The sequence below is a fragment of the Benincasa hispida genome, chromosome 11 (genome assembly GCF_009727055.1).
Source record: "Benincasa hispida cultivar B227 chromosome 11, ASM972705v1, whole genome shotgun sequence".
NCBI lineage: Eukaryota > Viridiplantae > Streptophyta > Magnoliopsida > Cucurbitales > Cucurbitaceae > Benincasa > Benincasa hispida.
In genome coordinates this window covers 53,986,963-54,013,811 of record NC_052359.1, presented here as the reverse complement: position 1 = coordinate 54,013,811, position 26,849 = coordinate 53,986,963, and the positions used below count along the sequence as shown (strand labels likewise).

The 26,849-nt window shown below is 33.3% G+C and overlaps 1 protein-coding gene across 1 annotated transcript; it reads right to left on the bottom strand.

Moving 5' to 3' along the window:
* Positions 1 to 1,528: 1,528 nt before the first annotated feature.
* LOC120090760 lies at positions 1,529 to 2,723 on the bottom strand. Its single transcript, XM_039048469.1, has 2 exons — positions 2,505 to 2,723; positions 1,529 to 2,359 (listed from the first exon to the last, which is right to left on the bottom strand). Exons 1-2 carry the CDS (start codon positions 2,721 to 2,723, stop codon positions 1,529 to 1,531), a joined length of 1,050 nt encoding a protein of 349 aa, XP_038904397.1.
* Between the last annotated feature and the right edge of the window lie 24,126 nt (positions 2,724 to 26,849).

Below are 26,849 nucleotides of genomic sequence, written 5' to 3'. Positions count from 1 at the left end.
TCAATACCAAGAAAGTAATGAAGTAAACCTATATCAATCATCTCAAATTCTTTCTTCACGTTTTCTTTGAAATCTTCAATCATCATATTTGAATTTTCTGTAAAGATTAAATCATCAACATATAGACAAATGTTTAAGAAATTACCATCTTTATCTTCTTTCATGTAGAGAGCATGTTTGTATGGACATCTTTTGAAATTAAACCATCCTTCAAGAGAAAATTGTTGACACGACTGTACCAGGCTCTTGGTGCTTGCTTTAGTCCGTACAGTACTTTCTTCAATCGACACACTTTATTTTCTTCTCCAATCTTGATATAACCAGGGGGTTGTTCAACATATATTTCGTCCTCTAAATATCCATTTAGAAAAACTGACTTGACATCCATTTGATGTACTTTCCAGTCATTTTATGCTGCAAAGGTTAGAAGCTATTGAACAACCTCTAAGTGAGTCACAGGTGCAAAAACTTCTTTATAATCTATTTTCTTGTAGTTTAACTAACTCTCATGTCTAATTTCTTCTGATTACATCAATCTCTTGATCCATTGCATCTTTCCATTTTTCATCTTGAATTGCCTCATCAAAGTATATAGGATCAACATCTATAAATAAAGCAAAATCAGCATGTTCATCGTCCAATATTCTTCTTGAAGTATTATAAATATCACGAATACTTCTCGTCTTCCTTGGAGTATTTTCTTCATCACTTGTGGATTGTGAAGATGAAGATGAAGCCACTGGTTGAGTCTCTTCAAACTCCAAGTCTCGAGCATCTTCTTTGCCATCCATGTCAATAAGTAAGAGATTCTAATCTTTATTTTCTGCATCTCATTCCCAGAATTATGCTTCATTGAACTTGACATCTCGACTAATAATAAATTTCTTAGTTACAAGATTATATAATCCGTAAGCATTGGAATTCTCACTGTACCCAACAAAAATGCACTTTTCTGATTTGTCGTCTAGCTTACCTCTTTTCTCATAAGAAACATGAGAGTAAACAACGCACCCAAATACTCTCAGGTGACTAATAGTTGGCTTTAATCTCTTTCATGCTTCTTGAGGAGTAATACCTTGCACACTTTTAGTTGAGCCTTGATTTAAGAGATAAATAGCACAAGTTACTACATCTCCCCAAAATTGATCTGGAAGTTTCTTGGCCTTCAACATACTTCTTGTAAGCTCGATTATTGTTAAGTTTTTTTTTTTCCTCTGCAACTCCATTTTGTTGAGGAGTTCTTCAAACATTCTTCTAATACTTGATTCCATTTTTCTTCAAGAAATCCGCAAAAACAATATATTTTCCTCCATGGTCCGACACAATGTTTTCAATCTTAGGTTACCTTCATTTTCAACCATTACTTTGAATGTCTGGAAACATTCGAAAGTAGAGCTCTTTTTTTTAGTAGATAAATCCATGTTTTCCAACTTTAATCATCAATAAATGTGAGAAAATAACCATTACCTCCATGTGTAGTAGTTCTTATGGGTCCACATATGTCTGTATGGATGAACTCAAAAGGCTTTTATGCTCTCCAAGAACCTCTTGTCGGAAATAAATTTTGATGATGCTTTCTGAAAGTATATGCTTCACAAAGTTGATTTTCTTTTTTAATATCTGGCATTCCTCTCACCATACGTTGTTGATACATGTGAGACAAAGTGTCAAAACTCAGATACCCATACTGACAATGCCAAAGCCATTGAGTGTCTTTTACTAAAGTCTCAAAGCAAACAAGCTTCTCATAGTACATTTTGATTGGAAACATTTTGTTGTCAGTCATGCATACCTTTGTTATAAGACCTCCATTCTCGGTTTTGATCTCACATATGCTATCTTTAAAGATAACATCATATCCTTTCAGCAGAAGTTGTCTAACACTTAAAAGATTTTGTTTGAGCCCTGAACCATAATAAATATCAGTGATTCTTTTTGCTCCATTATTTGTCTTAACAAGAATATCTCCTTTTCCTTTGACTTCGAGCATCTTATTGTCACCAGATTTCACTTCATTTTGATGAGACTCGTCTAAAAATATAAAAATATCCTTTATCTTTGCAATTTTCTTAGTACAACCACTATCAAGATACCATATATCTTCAGTGTTTTTTTCTTGGACATTGAATGTGAGGAAGAGAAGACCTTGATCATTATCCTCCTGCTCATACATTAAAGTGGTTTTAGCTTGATTTGAATTAGACTTCTTAGACCAATAGTTTGCTTGAAAAATGCCCATAACTTCTACAATTGAAACATTGTATGTGAGAAAAATCTTCACGACCTCCACTTCTGCTTCTTCCTCTACTTGAACTTGTCCTTGTTCCTCTATTTGAAGAAGTTTGATTGTCTTTGCTCTCTAACTCATAATTTTTTAAGTTGTTAGACCGTCCATTTCCTCTAGCACTATGTCCACTTCTTCTTCCACTGGATCTCCCTCTAAAAGAGGTTTGTATAAAAGCTTCTTCTAAAGGAGTGGAATTAAACCACTTCAACTTGAGCACATGGGATTGAAGATATCCCATTAAACTATTGATGGAGAGAGTTGGCAAATGTTTGGATTCTTCAATTGCAACAACGATATGCTCATACCTTCTAGTCATGCTTCTAAGGATATTTTCAACTACTCTTTTATCTTCAATTGCTTCTCCAGTTGATCTTGATTGATTAACAATTAAGAGAACACGGTTGAAAAATTCTTCAATAGTTTCAGCATCTATCATTCGAATGGTATCAAATTCAGTTCGAAGTGTTTGTAATCGTACCTATTTTACTTTTTCTTCTACTTCGTATAAATTCTGCAATATATCCCATGCTGCTTTAGCAGTCAAGTTGTTAGAAAAATGGAGATAAAACTCCATTCTGAAGCCTAAATTCTAAAAGCCCATTTCTCCATTTTTACTTAAGCCATAAGAAATAATTTATGGATAATTATGGAGGTGAGTAATATGATTTTTGATTGGTTAATAAAGTGGGAATTTTTTGAAAGAAGGAATTAATGGGTTGTGGAAATCTCTTTAAAAGAAACAAAATTTAGAAGAAAAACCAAGTGTGTCATGTCTCACTTGCTGTTGAAGAAGAATCAAAACTAAGAGTTTCAGCGAGGTTTTTTGATATTTTCTTTTCAGCATTTTAGTGAGTGGCAGTGAGTATAGTTGAGAAAAATACAATGTGTATTTTTCAAGGTTTCTCTTATTGTTTATTTCAAGTTACTAAGGTGTGGTACTTTGATTCAAATAGTTGGTGTTGGGTTATTTAGGGAGAGGTGTGTAGCGTGAGTTCGAGGGTTCTTTGTAATCTCCATCATAGCCCGCAGTTGCAGAAGACTGGATTTAGTCCCGAGTTTGGGACGAACTAGTATATTTTTCTATGTTGTTCTTCTTTTTTCTTTCACTTTATTATATATTATTTTATGATCGATTACTTATTTTTCTCTAATATGTGAAGTGAGAGTTTGAACTATAATTTAGTTGATTCCACATTTATTTATATCTCGCATAAATTCCCAACAAGTGGTATTAGAGCTTTTAATTCAGGAGTCATGGGATCAACAAAGCCAAGAGGTTTCGAGGATATCATAAATTTAATGGATTTTTTTTTTTTTTTTGGATATTGGGAGATGCAAATTAAGGATTTCTTAACTTATAAGAAAATGCACAAAGCATTGAAGGAAAGATCAAAGGAGATGTTAGTTGAAGATTGGGACAACCTAAATGAAGAAGCAATCGCAGTCATTAGGATGTTTATCGATGAATGTTGCTGAAGGAACCATCGAAGGTCTCTGAGCCGAACACGGGATTAGACCTAAACCCAAAATTTATAGAATCATAATTTTACAGCAATGCATCTAATTAAAAACAACATGCTTGAAAGAAAATGCAGAAGAGTAAAATTTAGGTTTCAGAAACCCTTACCTTTGAAGACCGTTCTTCATTGGAATCCCTTCGAACTAAAAGACACCACCACAAAGGAAACCACTGTATTCTCTGGTTGAGAATCCAGGATGAATGTATGCTCTGGCTATTTTAGAAGAGGGAATTGAGAGAGGTAAAAGAAGATGAAGATTAAAACTGTTCTATATCTTCCTGTATTTTGTTGGTTCTTTTTTTATCCACAGGAGAAGAAGGAAAAAAAAAGAACGAAAATCAATCAGAATCTCACTCCCACTCTGCGTGAGTTGAGAGAAAAATGGGAAGGTAAGTTATTTCTCTCCCCCACAATAATTCAAAATTAAAATTAAAAATTAAAAAGTTAATTTTAATTCATGATAAAGCTATTATAGATATATATAACTACTTAGTGTGTGTGCACATATATATATATATATATATATATATATATACATATATATGACCATATAACATAAAACATATAATCTATGGTTTAATATTGTATCAAATACAATATAACCTATAGTTTTACTTCTCTAATCAATGACATTAATAATAAAACTTCATTTATATTAAATTTTAATTATATGAATCAAATTCATATAATTAAAATATGAATCATATTTAAATATTTATTTCTCTCCAAATTAAACTTTATATTATAATGTATCAAATACATTATATTAATTATATCATATATAATTAGAATAAATTAATTATATCACATATAATTAGTTCCCTCAATTAATTTGAACAATTAAAATTAATCCAAGATTTGATTCTCATTAATTTTCGTTGAGCTACAGAGGGACCTCTTTTTTTTTTTTCTTTCTTTCTATAGAGGAGATGGACCTGTAGCTTGAAGCTCCAACAGTACGTGAATAACTAATTAAACTCCTTTAATTAAATTACTCACCATCCATTAACTGTCGGGCAATCCACTAAAGATCGACAGCAGCACTCTTTGCACTACAAATATATTTTTGTGTCCATTAGATATAACCAATCAGTAATACGATGACCCTTCACAAATTGCTCGTAAGTACAGCTAGGCCAAAATTACATTTTGCCCCTATGGTTACATTTAACTTCTTAAGTATCATTGATCCCTCTAATGAACAATAAATTATAGTCCAACTATGACCAAACCCCTCTTAGACTAGGAGAGGGTGTGGCGTCACATTGTTCAAGCCCCGAAATCGACCATCAAAGGAGCAATTTATCTACTTACCCTAACGTTGGGGAAAAAGTGAATTCCTTCTTGTGTGGTTGTGTTCCCAGCTCCCCAATCAGACGAATTCCCAGAATGGTAGGTTTATTGAGTCGGAGATCTGGCCACTCTCACCCATCCAAATCGAAGGACCGCCTTCATAGGCGGGAGTTCACAACTCACTCAGAATTCAAGTCATGTTACCTATGGTCATCCTAGTAAATGTAAGTCTCTATTATAAACGACACTATATAATGAGACTAAATATTTCGTAGTTCGGTCTTATACAAACTCCTTTGTATAGAATACCCCCGCTCACATATCTCTACATGAATAATCAGGATCATATCATTTGTAGCACTTTACAACAATTATAACATCTACAAAATGGGTTGTATTCATAGTGTCACCAAGATAAGATATCCAGCCTTATCCTTCTACTATAGACCATTTAGGTTATCACTTAAACATGATCCACCTGTTATATCTCTACATACATGTTTAAGCTACAAGATAACTTAGATGTTAGTTTATTGATTTGTGGGTTCAATACAACTAAATATCAAATAAAACATCAAATATTTTATTAGATAAATAAGATGTTTGTACAATACAATTATAAACTATAAGACCTACGAGATTTAGGACACGAACTCCAACAATTGTCAGTCTCGTAGCCACTGAGACTAGTGTAGTCAAATTGATGGAAGCGCTTACAAACAAGTACAAGAAACCATATACTAATAGTAAGACTTATCTCCTTAAGAAATATTTCAACACGTTTATGTTAATTCCTATATCAATGAGGTTACCACTTTAATTAATTAGTTAAAGTCTATCAAGATAGAATTTATTGATAAAGTATATGTTATTCAGTTGTTAATATCTTTACCTGATAGTTGGGAAACTTTGAAAACAACAGTATTTAATTCAATTGAGGATAATATATTGAAGTTTTTCAGGAGTATATGATTTAGCTATAACTTAAGAAATTTTTAGGAAAGACAATGATAAAGAATCTACTATAGGTTCAACTTTAGTAGCAAATAAGGGTAAAGACAAGATAAATTCTGAAAATGATGAGTCGAGTAGCAATAAGAAAAAGTGGAGAAACAAGAATAAAGAGACAGAATGTTTTTACTATCACAAAAATGGCCCCTTCAAAAGTCAGTGTAGGAAATTAAAGAAAGATATAAAAAGAAAACAGGAGGTAAATGTGGTTGAAACTGAAGAAGAAATAATTAATGATGTCTGTGTCTGTGTTGAGAGTAACACATAAAGTAGTAGCCATTCATCTGAATGGACAACTGATAGTGCAACTTCAATACATATAGCTTCATATAGAGGTCTGTTTACATATTTCACATCAGGACATCATGGTCTAATGAGGATGGGGAATGGTAGAGTTTCCAAAATAGTTGGAATTGAAAATATTAATTTGAAGACAGAGTATGAAAAAAAGTTAGTATTACATGATGTCAAGTTTATGCCTAGAATGAAGATAAATCTCATCTTTATTGGCAAATTGGATGATGAGGGTTACAGGTGCGAGTTTGGTCGTCGCCAGTATAAACTCATGTTAGGATCCCAGTGGATGGTATTTGGCCACAAAAATTCTACACTGTATAGATGTTGATTTGATGTTGCCAAAAAATCAATGAGACGGTGGATGCCAGTTAAAACTGTAGATGGCAGGTACAAAGGTGCAGTTGAACCAATGACAAAGATAGCCAATTTCGATCAATCAGATCAAGATCCATCAATTAAAAAACAATTGAAAAGTTAGAGAGAGGAAGTTGATGACTATCACAAACCTCCCCAGTTTTCAAACATTCAAATGAATTGATGAAGTTGCCGAAGAGAGTAAGGCATCAAATTGGAAGACCAAACTAGTTGCTAAGATCAAAGATATAGTCTCCAGCATGGCAACAGGCTTGAAGGAATGAGTCAAGCCACTTGCAGTATATATCTTCTTCAAGAACAAGTGTTCATAATCGAAGAAGATGATTGTTGGTACCATTTAGCTGAAGTGGGAGTACATGACTTTTCTTTATGTCTTGGGGACAGTTCCACGTAGCTTGTTCATACCTCAGAGCTGTTAGTTTCTATAAACGTGCAGTGGAAGAAAACATAATCGTTAAGCACTCTAATTCATCAATCTTAGCTCTAAAGACAACATGTTCATCTAATGATAAAAGGGTTTCAAACATACCTTTGAAGATCTTTTTCAAACTCGATAATCAGCTGCAATCCTCTCGAAATTTGGCCGTGGACCATCACTAGAGCTTCCCTACTATACTCTATGAGACTTAGATTGAGTTTTGGGACTCAAAACAAGCTAAAATTTAGGAAATGAGAGGAGAAAGGTCATTAGTTCAACCCTCTTGAAGAACCCTTCTTCAACCTTGAGACTTCAGCAAAAATCCAGTATTTTGCATGAGATTTTCCACTCAAAATCTAAGTGTTTATACAGATACTTCATGCAAAAACTGAGAAATAATTCCAGCCCCACCTTCAAATTTGAGCTAGAATTGATAGTTGAAATGTGACTAAGGTGGAAGCTTGATAGTGGGAAAATCTCACATTTGGGATTTTCCAAATTTGTTTTAAATTTCATTTTTTAATCAAATTAAAAAAGGAATTTAAATCTATTTTTTAATTTTAAAATGACAAATCAATTCAATTTGTTCTTAAAAATCAATTTTAACTTAATTTCAAAAATTAAATAAACAAAAATTGATTTTCCAAATTTAAATTTTCACAAAATTCAAAATTTCAATTTAAAATTAATTGATTTTAATTAATTAAATAATTTAATTACTTATATTAATTTAATATAAAATATTAAATTAATTTAATACTAATTCCACCACCATGAATCTCTATTCATGAATTTAATATTTAAGTCATATCTAAATGTTAATCGATTCTCCAATTTTGTTTAATTCCATAATTAAACATGTAAGTATATCATATATAATTACTAATTCCCTTAATTCAAATTTGAACAATTGAAATTAACTTATCACGTTATTCTAAGGAATATTCTGTTTGTGAGCTAGTAGGGGGACCTAATGGACCTACAAATCATGGGCTCCAACAATCCAAGATTAATTGGCTAAACTCTTTAAACCGAATTAACCCTCAATCATTAACTACTAGGTCACTTCGCTAAAGCCTAGTAGTTGCACTCCCCTCACTGTAGATATATTGTGTCCACTTGATATAACCATGATTAGTAAGTTAACCCTTCACAGGTTGTTCGTAATAACGACCAGGTCAATAGTTGTTTTACCCCCGAGATTACCTCTTGTTCCTTAAGTTCTACTGATCCTCTAATGAACAATTTGTTTGTGATCCAATCAACAAACCGAATCTCTCTTGGGCCAATGAGAGGGTGGGGCCCCTTGTTTAAGACCTGGAATCAGCACTTAAGGGAACAACCTCTCTACTAACCTTGAAAGCTGGTAGGAGTGAATTCCATCTTGCACCCTATGTTCCTAGCTATCTATCTGATCTTACCCCTGAAATGGGAGGCTTATTGAGCTAGCGCTTTTGAGCCAACCCTCACTTATGCGAATCTAAGGATAATCCCAAATAAACAGAAGTTCATAGTTAGTTCAGGATTAAGATCAAGCTACCTAGGTCAACTTTGCGAAATGGTCGGTTTTAAATAGCAAACAACTTTATAAAGTAAAAGTGACTTATTTATTGGTCCGATCTTATGCAAACTCATTGCATAGGACGTCTCCACTCCTCATGTCAGTACATGAACGAATTACGATCACCTCGTTTGTAGCACCTTACAACAAATTGTAACAACTATAGGGTGGACTGCATCCAGTAGTGTTATCAGAATAAGGTACCCAACCTTATTCATATACTATAGACCATTTTGGTTATTAACTCGAACTTGATCCATCTTTATGTCTCCACATAAAGTTCAAGTATTCATATAATAGCCATGAAAGTGCAATCTACATATTCAACAACAACTTTATTGAATAAATGTCAAATAATATCTTTATTGAAAATTAGAATATGTTTAACTTTACAAATTGCAAGTTTTAGGACATTAAACCCAACAAACTCCCACTTGGACTAAAATTCCAATGGTAACATACATATGAATACATGATATTGAGTTTTTGAGTTTACAGAGAAATACAATAAACTAGGGCATCACATACCCATTGTTTGCCTTTAAGTATCACATACTTATACTTAAGTATCACATATCCATGGATTTTTCTCCCACTTGCCCTAGGTTATATAACCCGTAGTCCTAGTCTCACTAGGTGATCCTCAAACACTTTAGCCGTGAGGATCGCTGTAAACATATTAGTATACAGTGGACTTCTATTAAACAATATAGGAAATGCATCTTATTTCCACAACTTCTTGTTTCTCGATACCATCACCATCACCAAGACCTGATGACTTGATTTTCTACTAAACTCAAATTATGGCTAGGCTATTATACAATTCTCCCACTACATCAAGGTACCCTTAATTCTTTTGAGCAAGATGCATCTAACCTGTCCAAACAATTTTTGTTATAGGATCAGCTTTAATCAATAACTCTTATTGATATTTATGTGCATTTATGGAGACTAAATATAATACATGGTGATCTCTTCTATGTGTACTTTTCAAGAAAATTTAGCATTTTTCAACGCAAATACTTGATTTTCTTTTACTTGAAAATTATACTACTTTTGGGTTGCCTATAGATAGGCATGCCTTTTGAATGATATTCTAATACTTAAGGGTTCGACACTAACACATGTGCTGATCTATTCAGATTTTTGAAGTATGTAAACATCTTTTACATATCATAACCAACTTTTATGAGCTTTCCAATCTCATGAGGAGTTTCAAAAAACACCTTAAAATTGGAATGATATTCAAAACAATTAAGGCAACTAGGTGTAGAGAGTTGTCACTGGACTTCATGTTCTATCATAATAGCCCTAGAAATCTCAGATTCTTTGTACTCTCTACCTCGATCTAATTGAAGTGTTTTGATTATTTTACCTAACAAGTTTTATACACCTTGAACCTTTCAAGTGTTCTAAACTTATAACTTAGATAAATATAACTGTACTTTGAATAATTATTGTAATATTCATACCCTTTCCTTATGTATTAACATTCACCAGACTTTAAAGATCTGAATGTATAAGCTTTAAGGGCTCTTTGGTTTTTAAAATTTTGATCATCTTATCTCCAAGATAAGACATACATAAAGTCAAAAGATTTGTCTTCTAACTTATTTAGATGACCACTTTTAACCTTCTTATTAATCTCATTAAGACATTATGTGAAAAAAATCTTAATTACCAAAGGTAAGTACTAGAATACACCTTTTGCCTTATTGTTTTCCAATCGCTTTAAATATTTAAATATTTGAAATGACCTTTATCTTGGTTGGTTTTAACATAGAAGTTGCTTTATAGTAGAACAAATATAAAATATATCTTTTGCTAATGAATATTTCATTTACAACAAAAGGATTTTATACAATTTGTCCTTTACAAAAGATAAAACAACTTTTATTAATAAAAGTAAAAAGATTCATCTTTTGTCAGCAACTCCAAAATCTCCCATTAATCTTTCTAAGATACTCTCCCATGTTCACAACCTGGAGCATTATCTCGTTACAAGCAATCCTCAGGAACTAGATTCTTTGTTTTGCTTTTTCCGCTTTTTTCTCTGCAAGGTATTATGGGTAGTTTCTCTTCTAGTGTCCATCCTCGCTACACTAGAAACATTTTTCCTTGTCTGCAGCTTTGACCTTTCCTTTGCAGCCAGTAGAAGCTTTATTTTTTTCATTTCCCTTTGTTCTTTTTCACAAGAATACTCTTATTCTTAGAAGAAGAAGCAATATCAAACTTTTTAGAGGACGATCCTCTACTCTCAGCAGCGGCAACATTTACCTCCGCTTCTTGTCCTTTTGTTCTCACAATGGACTGAAAAGCCTATAACTCATTGAGAAGTGTGGTCAGGTTGTATTCTATCTTGTTCATTAACGCGTTGGTGCGAAATTGCAATAAGCTCTTCAGAAAAGACTCTAGAATGAAGCCGACTTGGCATTTCTCATCTACGACAGCTCCGTTTACTTTTGCAACATTGAAATGGACCATCATGTCCAGGACATGTTCTCTAACAGAGGCCCCTTCTTTCATTCGATATTTGTAAACATATTTGATAGCATCATGCCTCAGGGAGAAGAACGGTTGTCCAAACATCCCACGTAGAGATTCCATAATCTCTTTGGCAGTATACATGCCTTCATGTTTCTTAGCCAAGACATCAGATATGCTGGCAAGAATGTAGGCACGACCTTTTTCATTTGCCTTTGTCCATTTGTTATATGCTTTCTGAACAGTTCGATTTGCATTTAAGCTAGGGATGAAAGGAACTCTTCCGTCAAAATGAATCTTAAATCGTCTATCACCAGTATTGTGTTTAAATTTGATTTCCATGTAGCATAATTGTCCCCAGTTAATTTATCCGAAGCCAACAGTTGTATCAATGAACTAGTCATTCTGAAAAATAAACAATTTTTTTTTTTTTATTAGTGAATTGGTTTTAAACCCAATCATGTTTTAGCAAAGTAATAATGTACCCAAAATTCATTATTTTTGCAACGATACTATAGTGAGTCAGAATAAGTGCTACCGAGGGGCAGTCAAATACTCATTCACTAAAGCAAGACATTCTTAACTAAATACTATCTCCAAAATAACTCTTATTCCTATAGTCATTTAGTTGCCGTTTTCGGTCAAAACTTACTAACACTTTAGTAACTCCATAATTGTAACCCTCCATTTTCAGATATTAGAGGTCGACCCCAACGATGGTATCGAATTGGAGAGTCAAGGTTGGGAATGGACCTAAGAAACCTATCCATTTCTGGAGTTTGAGTTGTTCTGAATCTTATGTTACAACCCTCCGAGGGGAAAGCCATCGTTAAACAACTAGCCAGGGCCACTTAAAGCTAACCAGCAGGCGCAACATAGGAATCTCACAGGCCAAACCAATGGAAAAGACCACAAGACACGTTGAGGTTGGGGTTGATGCCCTAAATCTCGTAGAGTCCTATAGTTTGTAAACATTGTATGAACAAACTCTTATGTGATTAATAATATATGATATTTTATTCACTTTGTCTATAAAATATGTGATATTTTAGTTTCATTAGCCACAAACCAATAAACTAACATCCAAGGTTATCATTGTAACTTAAACATGTATGTGAAAACATACAGGTGGATCATGTTTAAGTGATAACCTAAATGGTCTGTAGTATATGGATAAGGCTAGGTACCTTATCCTGGTGACACTACAAGTATAGCCTGATGCGTTATTTTATGTGATGAAATTACGGAATGAGATGTGGTGATGGAAATGCATTGAGCAACAAGTTTTCTCAGCGGAATCCAAGTATAAACCCCACTGAGTTTCCTGTTAAGTCCATGGTCTAACTCAGGGACTAGGAAAAACAGTATGCGGTGATAATTTCTAAGAAGACTTTGCGGTAACCAAATAAATCAAATAGTTGTTTGGGTTGTTGTTTGCGGTGTAAAAATAAATGTATGCGACGAATTTGAGAAAAGTTTGATGATGCGATAGATACACTGAGTATGCGGAGGAACGGGTTGAGAAGGTCTTTCGCTAACGTTTCCCGGGAATGCGTCAAACTATGCGATCATGTTACACTCATGTGACAGCAGATCATTTTTCAATGCAAATGCGATGCTCCTAGTTCTAGGACACATGTGTTGAATGCAACAATGTCCATAGAGCTTATTCCTAAGTCTTTACTCTTTTCGTATGCGATGATGCAAGATGCACACAAAGACAAGGTGACTGCACACAATTATATCCTATCTCTAGGATGCATGCGATGCGTTAATAGCAAACAACGTTTATTCCTAAGCTCTTATCTCTTAATTATGCATTCTAACCTAACTCTCCCGAGCCTAGATTCTAACCTGACTTTCTCAAGTCTAGATCCTGTCCTTAGACTACCCTCCCGAGTATCTCTAATGGATGAATGAAGCATACATAATAAAAGATAATCGCATAGAATGAAGATCCCCAGTTATGCTAGCTAAGTGCTTCTCAACCCATTCAACAAATTTAGCTACTCATGCATAATAAATAAAGAGTGAACAGATATAAAGAAGTAAATTCCATTTCTATAGATAAGTTGAGTACAAAATGATAATGGAAGATAAGGATGGAGAGTCTGGTAGCAATCCCTTGCTTCCCAAGGCCTTTACATTGTCAACTCTATTATGTTCAAAAGATATTCCTGCTTCCACAAGAGCTGGCCCTCTCTCCGATCTCGATGCTTTCGAAACTCTCCCAATCTCACCGGAACGATATATCGACACAATCTCGTTTCTCTCGCTTTCGCCTTAAAATAAAAGAAAATCTAAGAACAAGGCTATTTTAACTATGGAGAAAATTATCTAAGTATCTGAACTATCCGAACTCCTTTTTTGAAGGTCGCCTTTGGTATTTATAGAGCTTTGGGGTGAAAGGCGTCTTTTTTCTTATGATTGCACTGATGGGAAACTTTAATTCCCTGTCTGATGCGCCGAATATTTGTCACCGAAAAGCTGAGTGTACCTTCTATCGTTACTGGCTTGTCAACTTAATTCGGACTCGACCGTCATCAGCTTTTTGTCCTATCGTGATTAATTATGCTTTTCACCTAGATGTGCCCACTAAGTTGCGTCAGCTCTATGCGGAAATCCTTCTTGAGCAGATGTTTGCAGCACAAATCACTGCAAAGCCTTGCGGTAACGCTGTGCTCGACCGTTGCTTTCTTGTGATCGCATTTTCCGCCTTGCATCAACGCATATTCTACACAAAAATACACAAGTTAATTGTTTTTATGCGATGGACGCATGCAATCGCAATGTTCTAAACTTAATGCTTTTTGGACGCAATCTCATATATTTTATCAATGCAAACCTGCATTATTTAATAACTTCGCACTGTAATAACGTGCATTTCTGCCCGTTATCACACCCCCGAATTTAAACAATGCTTGTCCTCAAGCATAAGCTAAAGATTTCCTTTAGAAAGTCGACCACAATCTCTTTTTCTAGATTTCTCAAGGATACTTCATTCAAATCTTACATACCAAAATTTCCTTAATTCTTATTTAAGTCTCTTCTTAAATATTTCTAAGACCTAGAGACCGCAAGTTTAACCTTAAAAAAGGACTTTACTAGATTCCAGGACATCGCATGATTTATTTCAAAAAAACTTTTTCATTAGGGTGTTAATTAATTTTTATCCCTACATATTTTTTACATTGTTATATTTCTCTGACCTTGCGCTGATCCAAATGCCTCGCCTTCGTTTTGGCTTTCCCCCACATGTGTCACGCGGACAGCCAACTATGAGCAAGACACTCTTTCTCAGACTAAACTCATACCTATTGGTAGCGGAGTTGCGGTCATTTATTTATGCATTGATCCTGGCGACTTACTTTCGTTTTGGCTTGTCCCCACGTGTGTCATGCGGACATCCAAGTACGGGTAAGTTCCCTTCACAACTTAACTCTCATCAACATGGGTTTCCCCATTACGTTGACAATGAAGTTGTTATTCTTAAAATTCTTTTTTTTTAAGAGCTAAAAATAGCAAGGTCGAAAATAAATACCTCACCCCAAAATTTAAAATACGACAATGTCCTCATTGCCAATAGATTGAAAGACTGTTGGCTTTTTGGCCCTTAGTCTCAAATTAATTAATTTTAATTAATTAATTAATCAATGTTTTGATGATAACAAACTCAATTTTTAATTCCTGAAAATCTTCGTGTTTTAATATGTCCATAGCGTAGAGCTCGGAACAACGATTCCAACATCTCTTGAATAACTCAAATTGGAGCTAAAACGAAGACGATATGACCGAAAAAAATCTAAGAGAAAATACCGTGGTGGATGACGTGGCATAACAAGACCATTTGCATGTAGACATGTGGCAACATATTGGTTGACTAGTGGATCATTAACCGATTAACATATGATGGACTTTTGATTTTTGGATTGATTTAAAATAAAAAAAAAAATGAAACTAAAAAGAAATTTAGAAGGAAAATAAATTTAATATTATTTTATGTTTGTGTCTAACGGCTAGTTTTTTACACATGGTATGTTTTTTTATTTTTGGATTCACTTTAAAGAGAAGGAATTTAAAAAGAAAATGAATTAAAAGGAAATGAATTTAATATTATTTTATGTTTGTGTCTAACCGCTAGTTTTTGACACATGGTATGTTTTTTTTTTTTTTGGATTAATTTTAAAAAGAAAACGAATTTCAAAAGAAAATGAATTTAATATTATATTTTGTTTGTATCTAACGACTAGTTTAGTTTAAAATCTCCACCATTGATTTTTCTTTTCCAAAATCCAATGATCCAAATTAATTGTGGTTTCTAAAATTTTTTCCATCTCTATATAAATCATCTTCCTCTCCAATTTTTAAACCAACAAATGTTACATTTCATAATCCTTCAAAACTCAAAAGTTCCATTGTTGCTCTCTCTAAGTTCCCAATTTTTTTTCTTTTCATCTTATTCTTGAGAGAGTGTTATTGTATTGTGAGGATAAACTTGTTGAGTGCTTAAACTTGTAAATCCACTCTAGTGAGAGTTGTATTGTATTCTTCAAAAATTCCAAACATTTGTAACGGTTTGATCCTAAACCGTGGAAAGGATCGGGTTTGCTCTTGAACCCGTAAAAGGAGCGGTGGTGTAACGGTTGGGCTCTAATCCATGGAATGAGTCGGAAAATTTTATTCAAATTCCCAAGAGCGCTTGTGGGAGTGGAGTAGGTCGAGTTTGACCGAACTACTATAAAAATTACGGTGTCTTATTCTCTAACTCTTTCCTTTTTATTTTTGCAATTAATTTAAGCAATTTATTGTATGTTTTAGTTTATTTCTTATTATTTTGCTAAAATTTGTATAGAAATTAAATTATCACATTTTTTGTCATCTTATTTGCTTGCATAAATTGAAAATTTTATTATTATTATGAAAAGTGTATTAATTAGTTTAATTGGGTTAATTTAAAAAAAAAGTTTAATTAAACCCTATTCACCCCCTCTAGGGTTGCCATATCGATCCAACAATTGATATCAGAGCGGGTTGCTCTTCTTGAAATATTTATTTCTTGATAAACTTAATTTGTTTTTAAGCTATGACAACTTTAGGTTTTATCCCTTTTACTGATAGTCAATCTATTACAAAAACCTCCTTTCTTTAATAGTACTAATTATAGTTATTGGAAAAATAAATGAGATTTTTTCTTACTTTCTATTGATTTATGATTTATGGGATATTGTTGAGGAAGGTTTTAAAATTCCAACAAAAGATGTTTATGGTGTTAGCACTATAAAACCTTAAAGAAGAATGGTCAATAAATGAAAAGAAAGCATGCTCTTTAAATACCAAAAGCTATTAATTGCTTATTTTATGCTTTTAAATGAAGTTGAGTATAATAGAAGTGTCTATTTGCAAAACCACTAACGAGATATGGATAAATTAGAAATTACTCATGAAAGAACTAGTCACAGTAAAAGAAACAAAGATTTGACATGTTAGTTCATCAATATGAAATATTTAAAATTGATGAAAATGAAGCTATTTCCGATATGTTTATTAGATTTACTAACATTGTCAATGCTTTAGAAGAACTTGGAAAAAAGTACTCAAATCTTGAGAAGATAAAGAACGCTATTATTGTGGTCTTTTTCCTAAAACAATGGGAGCCTAAAGTCACCGCCATTCTCAAGAGGCAAAGGATCTCAAATCTCTTTCCATTGATGAACTCATGGGCTCGTTGTTGACGCATGAGATAAAGATCAAGAAAAACATTGAGGATGAGAAGAAAAAGAAAGAAAAAGAGTATAGCTTTAAAGACCATCTCTTTAGAAGTTGACTCCCAAGATGAAGATGACCTTGATGAAGATGATGTTGCCTATCTTTCACGTAAGTATAAGAAAACTTCATCAAGAGAAAGAAGCAATTCAAGAAGCAATCTCTTCAGCCAAAAAGAGTCAAAAGGTGAAAAGAGCAAAAAGAATGAGGTAAATATGCTATGAATGCAAGAAGCCGGGTCATATTAGAACCGATTGTCCTTTTTTCTCAAATCATCACAAGAAATCCAAGAAGAAAGCAATGAAAGCTACTTGGGATCCGATAGCGGACGAAAGCGAAAGTGGGAATGATAATGAAGAAGTGGCCAATTTTTGCTTCATGGCTCATAGTGACAAAGAGGATGAACAAAATAATGAGGTAACTCTAGAACGTCTTTCTTATAATGAATTGTTCGATAGCTTTTTGAAAATATGCAAAATGATTTAAAAAACTTAGTTCTAAGTATGTTGTGCTTAAAAAGAAAATACAATGTTTTTTATCTAGTAAAAATAGGTCCTTACTTGAAGAAATTGCTTGCTTAAAAAAAATGAGGTATGATTGCTATGCATATATGATGAAATGAATATCTCTTTGACAAACCATGCTTTTGATTGTGATGAGAAAAATACCTTGCTTGACAAAGTTAAATTTCTTGAGCATGATAGTTGTGAAAAAGATAATTTGATTAAATTACTCAAAGCACCAAGAATTTAGTGTTTGCAAGAACTTGATAAGGCTAAAGAATCTATAAAAAGTTGACAATAGGTGCTCAAAGATTAGACGAAGGAATAATTGAAGTTGGTAAGTCTTTTGGTGATATAAAGAGGTTTTAGGCTATATTGATGAATTGTTCTAGCTTTCCCTTCAGTTCTAAAACTATCTTGTTAAGCCATCTCATATATGCTAAGCTTAATAGCCTAAGGTTGTGTATCTAGCAATGTTAATCTAACTTTGTGCCTATATGTCATTATTGTGGTGTTGATAGGCCATATTATGACCTAAGTTGTTTTAAATTGAAATATGCCATAACTACTTCTGTCCTCAAAGAAGAAATATTTGCTCAAAAGGGCAAAGCTTCACAAATGCTCCGACAGAATCTTTCTCCAAGAAAAGTAGAGTGGCATAAAATTTGTTGTAAAGATAAATCTTTGGCATAATGTTGTTTGTTTCTCATTGTTGCAAGTTTGGCTGACAACAACTTTATTCTTGTTACTCTGTCTAAATCCAGATGCGCTTAAAATGTCTATGCATAAAATGATAATGGATTCCAAGTTTTGCAATGCTAACCATCCAAGGACCCACAACATGTATGGGCTACCAAAGATATATATTCAAAACTGTGAAACATTTTGTGTTTGTTAGGTTTGTTTTGCACAAGTCTCTAAGAAAAAACAAGTGGTACTTGGATAGTGGTTGCTCGGAGGCACATGACGGGAGACCCATCAAAGTTTGTCTCTCTCTCCAAAAAGGATGGAGGTCTTGTAACCTTTGGTGACAACAAGAAAGGAAATAATTGGAAAAGGTAGTATAGATAATGAATCTTCTATTTTAATTGAAAATGTACTTTTGGTTGATGGTTTGAAGCATGATTTACTTAGTATTAGTCAATTGTGTGATAAAGACTTAGAGTTGTGTTTGATAAAAAAGAATTGCATCCATTGAAAAATGCTAGTGATAGCAAAAGTTATATTGTTGGAAATAGAGATGAAAATGTTTATACTTATTTGATTTGAATGATTGTCCTATTAATGATGAAATGTTTATCGGCTTTGTATAATTCTTTGTTATTGGCATAGAAGACTAGGACATGCTAGCATGCACTTAATTTCAAATATTTCCAAGAATTCTTTGGGTTTAGAGCGGTCTTCCCAGATTTAATTTTTAAAAAAGACAAAGTTTGTGATGCTTGTTAAATGGGTAAGCAAACCTAAAGATCCTCTTTCAAATCTAAAAAATGTAATCTCTACAACTAGACCCCTTCAACTATTACACATGGACTTATTTGGCCCTTCTAGAATTACTAGTTTTGGAGGGAACTATTATGCCTTTGTGATAGTTTGATGATTTTTCAAAGATTTACTTGGGTTTTGATGCTAAAACATAATGATGATGCTTTGAAAAGCTTTTTCTAGTTTGCTAAAAGAGTTCAAAATGAAAAAGGTTTTTTTGATTTCTAAAATTAGGAGTGATCATGAAGGAGAATTTGGTAGCAATGCTTTTGAAACTTTTTGTGAAGAAAATGGTTTTTCTCATAATTTCTCCGCTCCCAAGAACTCCTCAACAAAACGGTGTAGTTGAAAGGAAAAAATCGTACTTTGGCAAGAATTTGCTAGATCAATGTTGCATGAGTATGGTTTCCCTATATACTTTTGGGCGGAAGCCGTTAACACCGCTTGTTATGTTTTAAATAGAGTTTTAATTAGACCTTCTTTGGATAAAACCCCTTAATGAACTTTGGCATAAACAAAATTCCAAATATTGGGTATTTCAAGTTTTTGGTTGCAAATATTTTATTTTTGAATAACAAAGAAAAAACTTGGAAAATTTGATTCTAAGACGGATGTTGGTATTTTCCTTGGCTATTCCTCTACTATTAAAGCTTATAGAGTTTTCAATAAAGAACTTTAGTAATTGAGGAATCTATGCATGTAGTATTTGAATGAATCTTGCAATGTTATTTTCTAATGAGCCTTTTTAATAGTGATGTTTTAGAAGGAAATTTTTGGAGATTTACTTGTTAGTGGACAAAGCAAGGAAATTGTTTCAAGTAAGCAAAAGGTGAGTTTAATCGAAAAGAACGAAGTTTGTTCTTTCATCCATGCCTAAAGAGTGGAGGTATGCTCCTTCCCATTCCCAAAGAATTAATTCTTGGTGACCCGAACAAGGTGTGAAAACTCGTTCCTCTCTTAATATGTTTAATAATCTTGCTCTTTTGTTTCTCAAATTGAACCAAAAAGTTTTAAAAAGAATGCCAAAAATGATGAATTTTGGATTTTAGCTATATAAGAAGAATTAAATCAATTTGAAAGGAATAAAGTTTGAAATTAGTCCCTAGGCCCTCTCATGATTCTATAATTAGAACTAAATGGGTCTTTAGAAATAAAATAGATGAAAATGAAAATATCATTAGTCAAGAGGAAGGAATGATTATGAAGAAACTTTTGCACCGTTACTAGAATTAGAAGCTATTAGAATGTTGCTTATTTTTTCTTTCTTATAAGAATTTCATTTTGTATCAAATAGATGTGAAAAGTGCATTTTTGAAATGGTTATATCATGGAGGAAGTTTATGTAGAATAATACTCCTCCGGGGTTTGAAAGTTTTGATTTTCCTAATCATGTCTATAAGTTGAAAAAGGCTCTTTATTGATGGAATACGAGACATACACAGCGAAATTGGGACCTAATTACACTTTAATTGCTCTAAATTAAAGGATAATAGCATGCAATTGAAGGAAAAACAGTGATTAAAAATGATGAGATGCTACCTTTGAAGCTCCCGAACTACGCTTTTCCTCGTCAAATCTCGACCGAACATGAACGGACCACTACTAGAGTTGACCTACTATCCTTTGGACTCAGAACCGAGTTGTGGGACCCGGTGGATGAAGAAAATCGAGAGAGAGAAAAGAGATGGAATTTGGGTAGGTTTGGGTTTTTCTCTTTTTTTTTTTTTTAAAGTTGTGATTTTTCCAGCCCAAATATGAAAACCAATTTCCAAAATTGCAAAAACTCTTTTCATTCAAAATGAAAGCCCAATTTATAGAAAAATTCCATGCAACAATTGCATGAACTAAATGCATAAAAAACCAAACACCTATATTCCGTTATCTTAGTGGGCTTAATGTCTCACTATAAGCCAACACTTAGCCACTATTTTGTTAGTGGAGTTATCCAACAAAAGTTTGGATTTTCCCACTACTATAGTCAAAGGGCAAAATAGTCATTTGGTCAAAGTCAAACTTTGACCAAAAAGTCAACATTTTGACTTTTTATAATTTTTCTCGTGTTGACTAATTTTGACCTCCGAGCAGAATCCGCATTCATTTTCTCGAAATTCAAATCAAATTTGAATATAAGGTCGGTCAAAGTTTGATTTTTTCAAAGTCAAAAAGTCAACTTTTTGACTTTTTTACATCTTTGATCATTTCCATCATTTTCGAGCTTCCGAATATGAACATTTTCATATTCTTGATATTTAAAATCACATTCAAATATTAAAGCTGTATCTCTAAGCTGAAAAACCCGACCACTATATCACATATACTTGTCAGTTTCTCTCTCTCTGCATAATTCGAACAATTCGAATTATTCTATCATACTGTTCTTAAGTTTATTCCATATGAGCTAGTAGGGGAACCTAATGAACCTATAGATCATGGGTTTCAACGATCCAAGATTAGCTAGCTAAACTCTTTAGACGGAGCTAATCAACATTCGTTAACTAACGGGTCATTCCACTAAAGTCCCCGTAGTTGTACTTCCCCTTCACTATAGATATATTTGTGTCCATTTGTATATAACCATATGAGTAAGTTAATCCTTTACAGGTTGTTCGTAATCTCGGCTGGGTCATAAAAATCGTTTTAGCCCCAAGACTACATCTTGTTCCTTAAGTTCCACTGATTCCTAATGAACAATTGGTTTAAGTCCAACCTATAAACGAATCCCTCTCGGGCCAAGGAGAGGGTGGGGCCCCTTGTTCAAAGACCTCGATTTAGTACTAAAGGGAACAACCTATCTACTATTCCTGTAACAGGTAAGGAGTGAATTTCGTCTTGCACCCTATGTTCCCAGCTATCCACCCGATCTTACCCCTGAATGGGAGGCTTATTGGCCAGCGATTTTGAGCTGCCCTTTACCTATGCAGATCTAAGAATAATTTTCGAGTGAACAAGAGTTCACAGTTAGCTCAGGATTAAGATTAAGTTACCTAGGTCATCAATTAATGAAATAGTCATTTTTATACATAAAACGACATTTAGAACGTAAAAAAGTGACTATTTCAGGGTTCAGTCTTATGTAAACTCTTTACATAGGATACCCCCACTCACATATTCTCTATATGAAACGATTCAGGATCACATCATTTGTACTATCTACAAAGTGGGCCGCATCCATAGTGTCCCCAGAATAAGGCGCCCATCCTTATTCATATACTATAGACCATTTTGGCTATATATTTGAACTTGATCCACATTTATGTCACTACAATAAAGTTCAAATTACATTAAATAGCCTTAGGACCTTAGTTTTATTGGATTCAAGAATTACAATTTCAATAACAAATTTATCGAAAAACAAAACAGAATATAATTATTAATTTACAAACTACGAGTTTTAGGATATAAAATCCAACATTTATGGCTTAAAACAAGCTCCAAAAGCTTGGTATGATAGACTTTAGTAATTTCTTGCTTGAGAAATGGATTTAAAATGGGTAAAATTGATACTACTATTTTATTAAGACTAAAGAAAATGATATGCTTTTAGTACAAATATATGTGGATGATATTATTTTTGGTTCTACTAATCCATCTTTATGCGAAGAATTTTCTAAGTGTATGCATAGTGAATTTGAGATGAGTATGATGGGAAACTTAGCTTCTTCCTTTGACTCAAAATCAAACAACTCAAGGATGGTATTTTCATAAGTCAATACACAAGGGATTTGCTCAAAAGGTTTCAAATTCAATGAAGGTAAAATTGCAAAAAACTCTTATGAGCACATCCACTAAGCTTGACAAGGATGAAAAAGGTAAGTGTGTGGATATAAAAAACTTATAAGAGGTATGATTGGATCTTTACTTTATTTAACCGCTAGTAGACCCGATATTATGTTTAGTGTATGTCTTTGTATTAGATTTCAATCTTGTCCTAAGGAATCACATTTACATGCCGTTAAAAGAATTTAAATATTTGCTTGGTACTATTGATTTAGGCTTATGGTATCCTAGAAATGTTGAATTTAATTTGGTAGGATATTTCGATGCGGATTTTGTTTGGTAGTTTACATGACCGTAAGAGTACTAGTGGGACTTGTCAATTTCTTGGTAGTTCCTTAGTTTTTTGGTTTAGTAAAAAAGCAAAATTCGGTTGCCTTATCCACTACCAAAGCGGAATAATATTACAGTTGCTAGTTGTTGTGCTCAAATTCTTTGGATGAAACAAACTCTTTGTGATTTTGGATTAAAGTTTGATAATATGCCTATATTTGTGATAATACTAGTGCTATTAATTTGACTAAAAATCCTATACATCATTTTAGGACTAAGCATATTGATATTAGGCATCACTTTATTAGAGAACATGTGCAAAATGATAATATCACTCTTGAATTTGTAGGCTCTAATAATCAATTAGCGGATATTTTTACCAAGCCTTTGAATGAAGAAAACTTTTACAAAAATAGGCTTGAGCTCGGTATTATTCGTTGTGATGCCTCTTGATTTTATAATTTTACTTGTTAAAATCTTTTAGAAGGAATTTTGATAGGGGAGATATGGAAAAGCATGTGTTAATATTCTTAGGGGAAGTTTGCTAAATTTAGGTTCATGTTTTTAAGGGAAACATTTATTGTAGTTCTAAATTTTTCTTAATTATTCTTTTTGATGATTCCAAAGGGGGAGAAGTTTAAGAAAAAATAATGTTATAAATTTGTTATGATTTTGATTGTATTAATTAGGGGGAGAATTTTTTTTTTTTTTTTTTTGAGTAAATTTCAAGAATGATCTTTATGGTGATATGTTGAATTTTATTATGTACTACATATGGTTTACATGTATTTCAAGCTATTTTTCTTAAATGGTTTGTCATCATCAAAAAGGGGAGATTGTTGGCTTTTTGGTCCTTAATCTCAAATTAATTAATTTTAATTAATTAATTAATCAATGTTTTGATGATAACAAACTCATTTTTTAATTACTGAAAATCTTAGTGTCTTAATATGTCCATAGCGTAGAGCTCAAAACAATGATTCTAACACCTATTGAATCACTCAAATCGGAGCTAAAACGAAGACGATATGACTGAAACAAGTCTAAGAAGAAAAATACTGTGGTGGATAACGTGACATAACTAGACCACTTGCATGTAGACATGTGGCAACATATTGGTTGAATGGTGGATCATTAACAGATTAACATATGATGGACTTTTGATTTTTGGATTGATTTAAAATAAAAAATTGAAATTTAAAAGAAAAATTTAAAAGGAAAATAAATTTAATATTATTTTATGTTTGTGTCTAACGGCTAGTTTTTTATACATGGTATGTTTTTATTTTTGGATTCACTTTAAAGAGAATGAATTTAAAAAGAAAATGAATTAAAAGGAAAATGAATTTAATATTATTTTATGTTTGTGTCTAACGGCTAGTTTTTGACACATAGTATGTTTTTTTATTTTTTGGATTAATTTTAAAAAAGAAAATGAATTTCAAAAGAAAAGGAATTTAATATTATATTTTGTTTGTATCTAACGACTAGTTTAGTTTAAAATCTCCACCATTGATTTTTCTTTTCCAAAATCCAATGATCCAAATTAATTGTGGTTTTCTAAAATTTTTTCCATCTCTATATAAATCATCTTCCTCTCCAATTTTTAAACCAACAAATGTTACATTTCATAATCCTTCAAAACTCAAAAGTTCCATTGTTGCTCTCTCTAAGTTCCCAATTTTTTTTTCTTTTCATCTTATTCTTGAAGAGTGTTATTGTATTGTGAGGATAAACTTGTTGAGTGCTTAAACTTGTAAATCCACTCTAGTGAGAGTTGTATTGTATTCTTCAAAAATTCCAACATTTGTAACGGTTTGATCCTAAACCGTGGAAAGGATCGGTTTGCTCTTGAACCCGTAAAAGGAGCGGTGGTGTAACGGTGGGGCTTCTTAATCCGTGGAAAGAGTCGGAAAAATTTTATTCAAATTCCCAAGAGGTGCTTGGGGAGTGGAGTAGGTCGAGTTTGACCGAACCACTATAAAAATTACGGTGTCTTCTTCTCTAACTCTTTCCTTTTTATTTTTGCAATTAATTTAAGCAATTTATTGTATGTTTTAGTCTGTTCTTATTTATTTGTTAAAATTTGATAGAATTAAATTATCACATTTTTTGTCATCTTATTTGTTGCATAAATTGAATTTTTCTTATTATTTATGAAAAGTGTATCAATTAGTTTAATTGGGTTAATTAAAAAAAAGGTTTAATTAAACCCTATTCCCCCCTCCCTCTAGGGTTGCCATATCGATCTAACAAAGACGTCATGCGATGTTCTTAGGAAGCTACGTAAAGAGTCAGTTTGAAAGAAAGCTAGCAGACCACTAACTTCTAGAAATATTTCATGATGCGACCATCCTAAAATTAAGTTGATTCTAGTATATATGAAAAAATAGAAGCATGTATTTCATCATTGAAATCATAATTGGCAAAGAGAAAGCATGCAGTGACTTACTAAATTTATCAATGTTAAATGATTGCGGTAATTAAAGAGGATGCGGTGATAAAATTTCAAAATTAAAATGCGATGCAATAGTGCATAATTTGGAATAAAGTCAAGGAAGAATACAACCCCCAAATTTGCGTTTTCACCCGCATTGTTTGTTGACCATCCTGCTTTGCGGCGATCTGTTTCTTTTGGATTGCGGTGACGGAATAAAGTAGTTGCGTCTTTGTGCAGCGCCTTCGTAATCGTGTACCTTGATCGTTTGCAAAGAAAACATTGAGAGGGTCAAATAATAATAAAAAGAAGTTAACAAAATTTTTCTCACTTTTTTTTTTTAGATAAAGAAAGAAGTACATATGCAATAACAACTAATAAGAAGGTGATGAAAGTTTATGAAGTATTGATGTAGAAAAAGGATATTAAAAAAATTTTGCGTTCCTGATGAGGTTGAGTCATATAGTAACTCAGAGACTTCTTATTCTAAGCTGGGCTTTTCACGTCCGTGACGGCTTTTTCTTCTTTCCTTTGTCCTCTGGAATCTTGACTGCCTTAATCTGGAGCTTTTCCCCGTTAATGTTCATCACAATCTCCCTCTTGCGCACATCAATTTGAGCGCGACCGGTCAAAAGGAATGGTCGTCCCAATATGATGGGCGCATTTTTGTCCGCTTTATAATCCGAAATGAGGAAGTCTGCCGGCAAGATGAATTTATCAATTGAGATTGTGGTATTTTTCAGCTCTCCTTCAGGATGTATTCAGGATCTGTCTGCAAGTAGGAGAGTCTCTTTCGTAGGCGTGAGTGTGCCAATACTCAATGTTTGAAGATTGATAGTGGCATTACGCTTATACTCGCCCCAAGATCGCATAGTGCTTGGCCACTGTAGACCCCTCCAATGGAACATGGTATTGTGAAGATTCCTGGGTTGCACATTTTTTGTGGGATCATAGCATTTTGCATTATTGCCACTGTCGTAATCTTGTCTTCGTCATTTTGTTTCTCTTTCGATCCTTACGGGAATACTGGTGGTTGGACTTTTTCTATCTCATGATCTAGAGGCTTGAGGGTGGACACAACTTCAGGGTTCATCTTCTCGGGCTCTTCTGAATTGTAAGTCAACGAGTCCTCGGTTGTTACCGCATTCAAGTTGGTCGTGGTGGGTTCCTCCACTACTTCCACAGTCATTTTGTCGCTTAGCAAGGAGACTGCTAAGCATTGTTCCTTCTCTGTACCCTCGACGTTGCGCGGAAGCTCAGTTGAGCTCGGCAACGCTTCTTGCGGTCTATTTTGAGCTCACCCGCAATTTGTCCCAACTGAATGTCGAGATTTCTAATGGACCTTGCTTGATTCTGAAGCACTGATTC

Coding starts and splice junctions, on each gene's coding strand:
- LOC120090760 (XM_039048469.1), bottom strand. CDS start 2,723: ATGATAGATGCTGAAACTATTGAAGAATTTTTCAACCGTGTTCTCTTA. Junction 2,360..2,504: donor TGGGATATCTTCAATCCCAT/GTGCTCAAGTTG, acceptor ATTATGAGTTAG/AGAGCAAAGACAATCAAACT.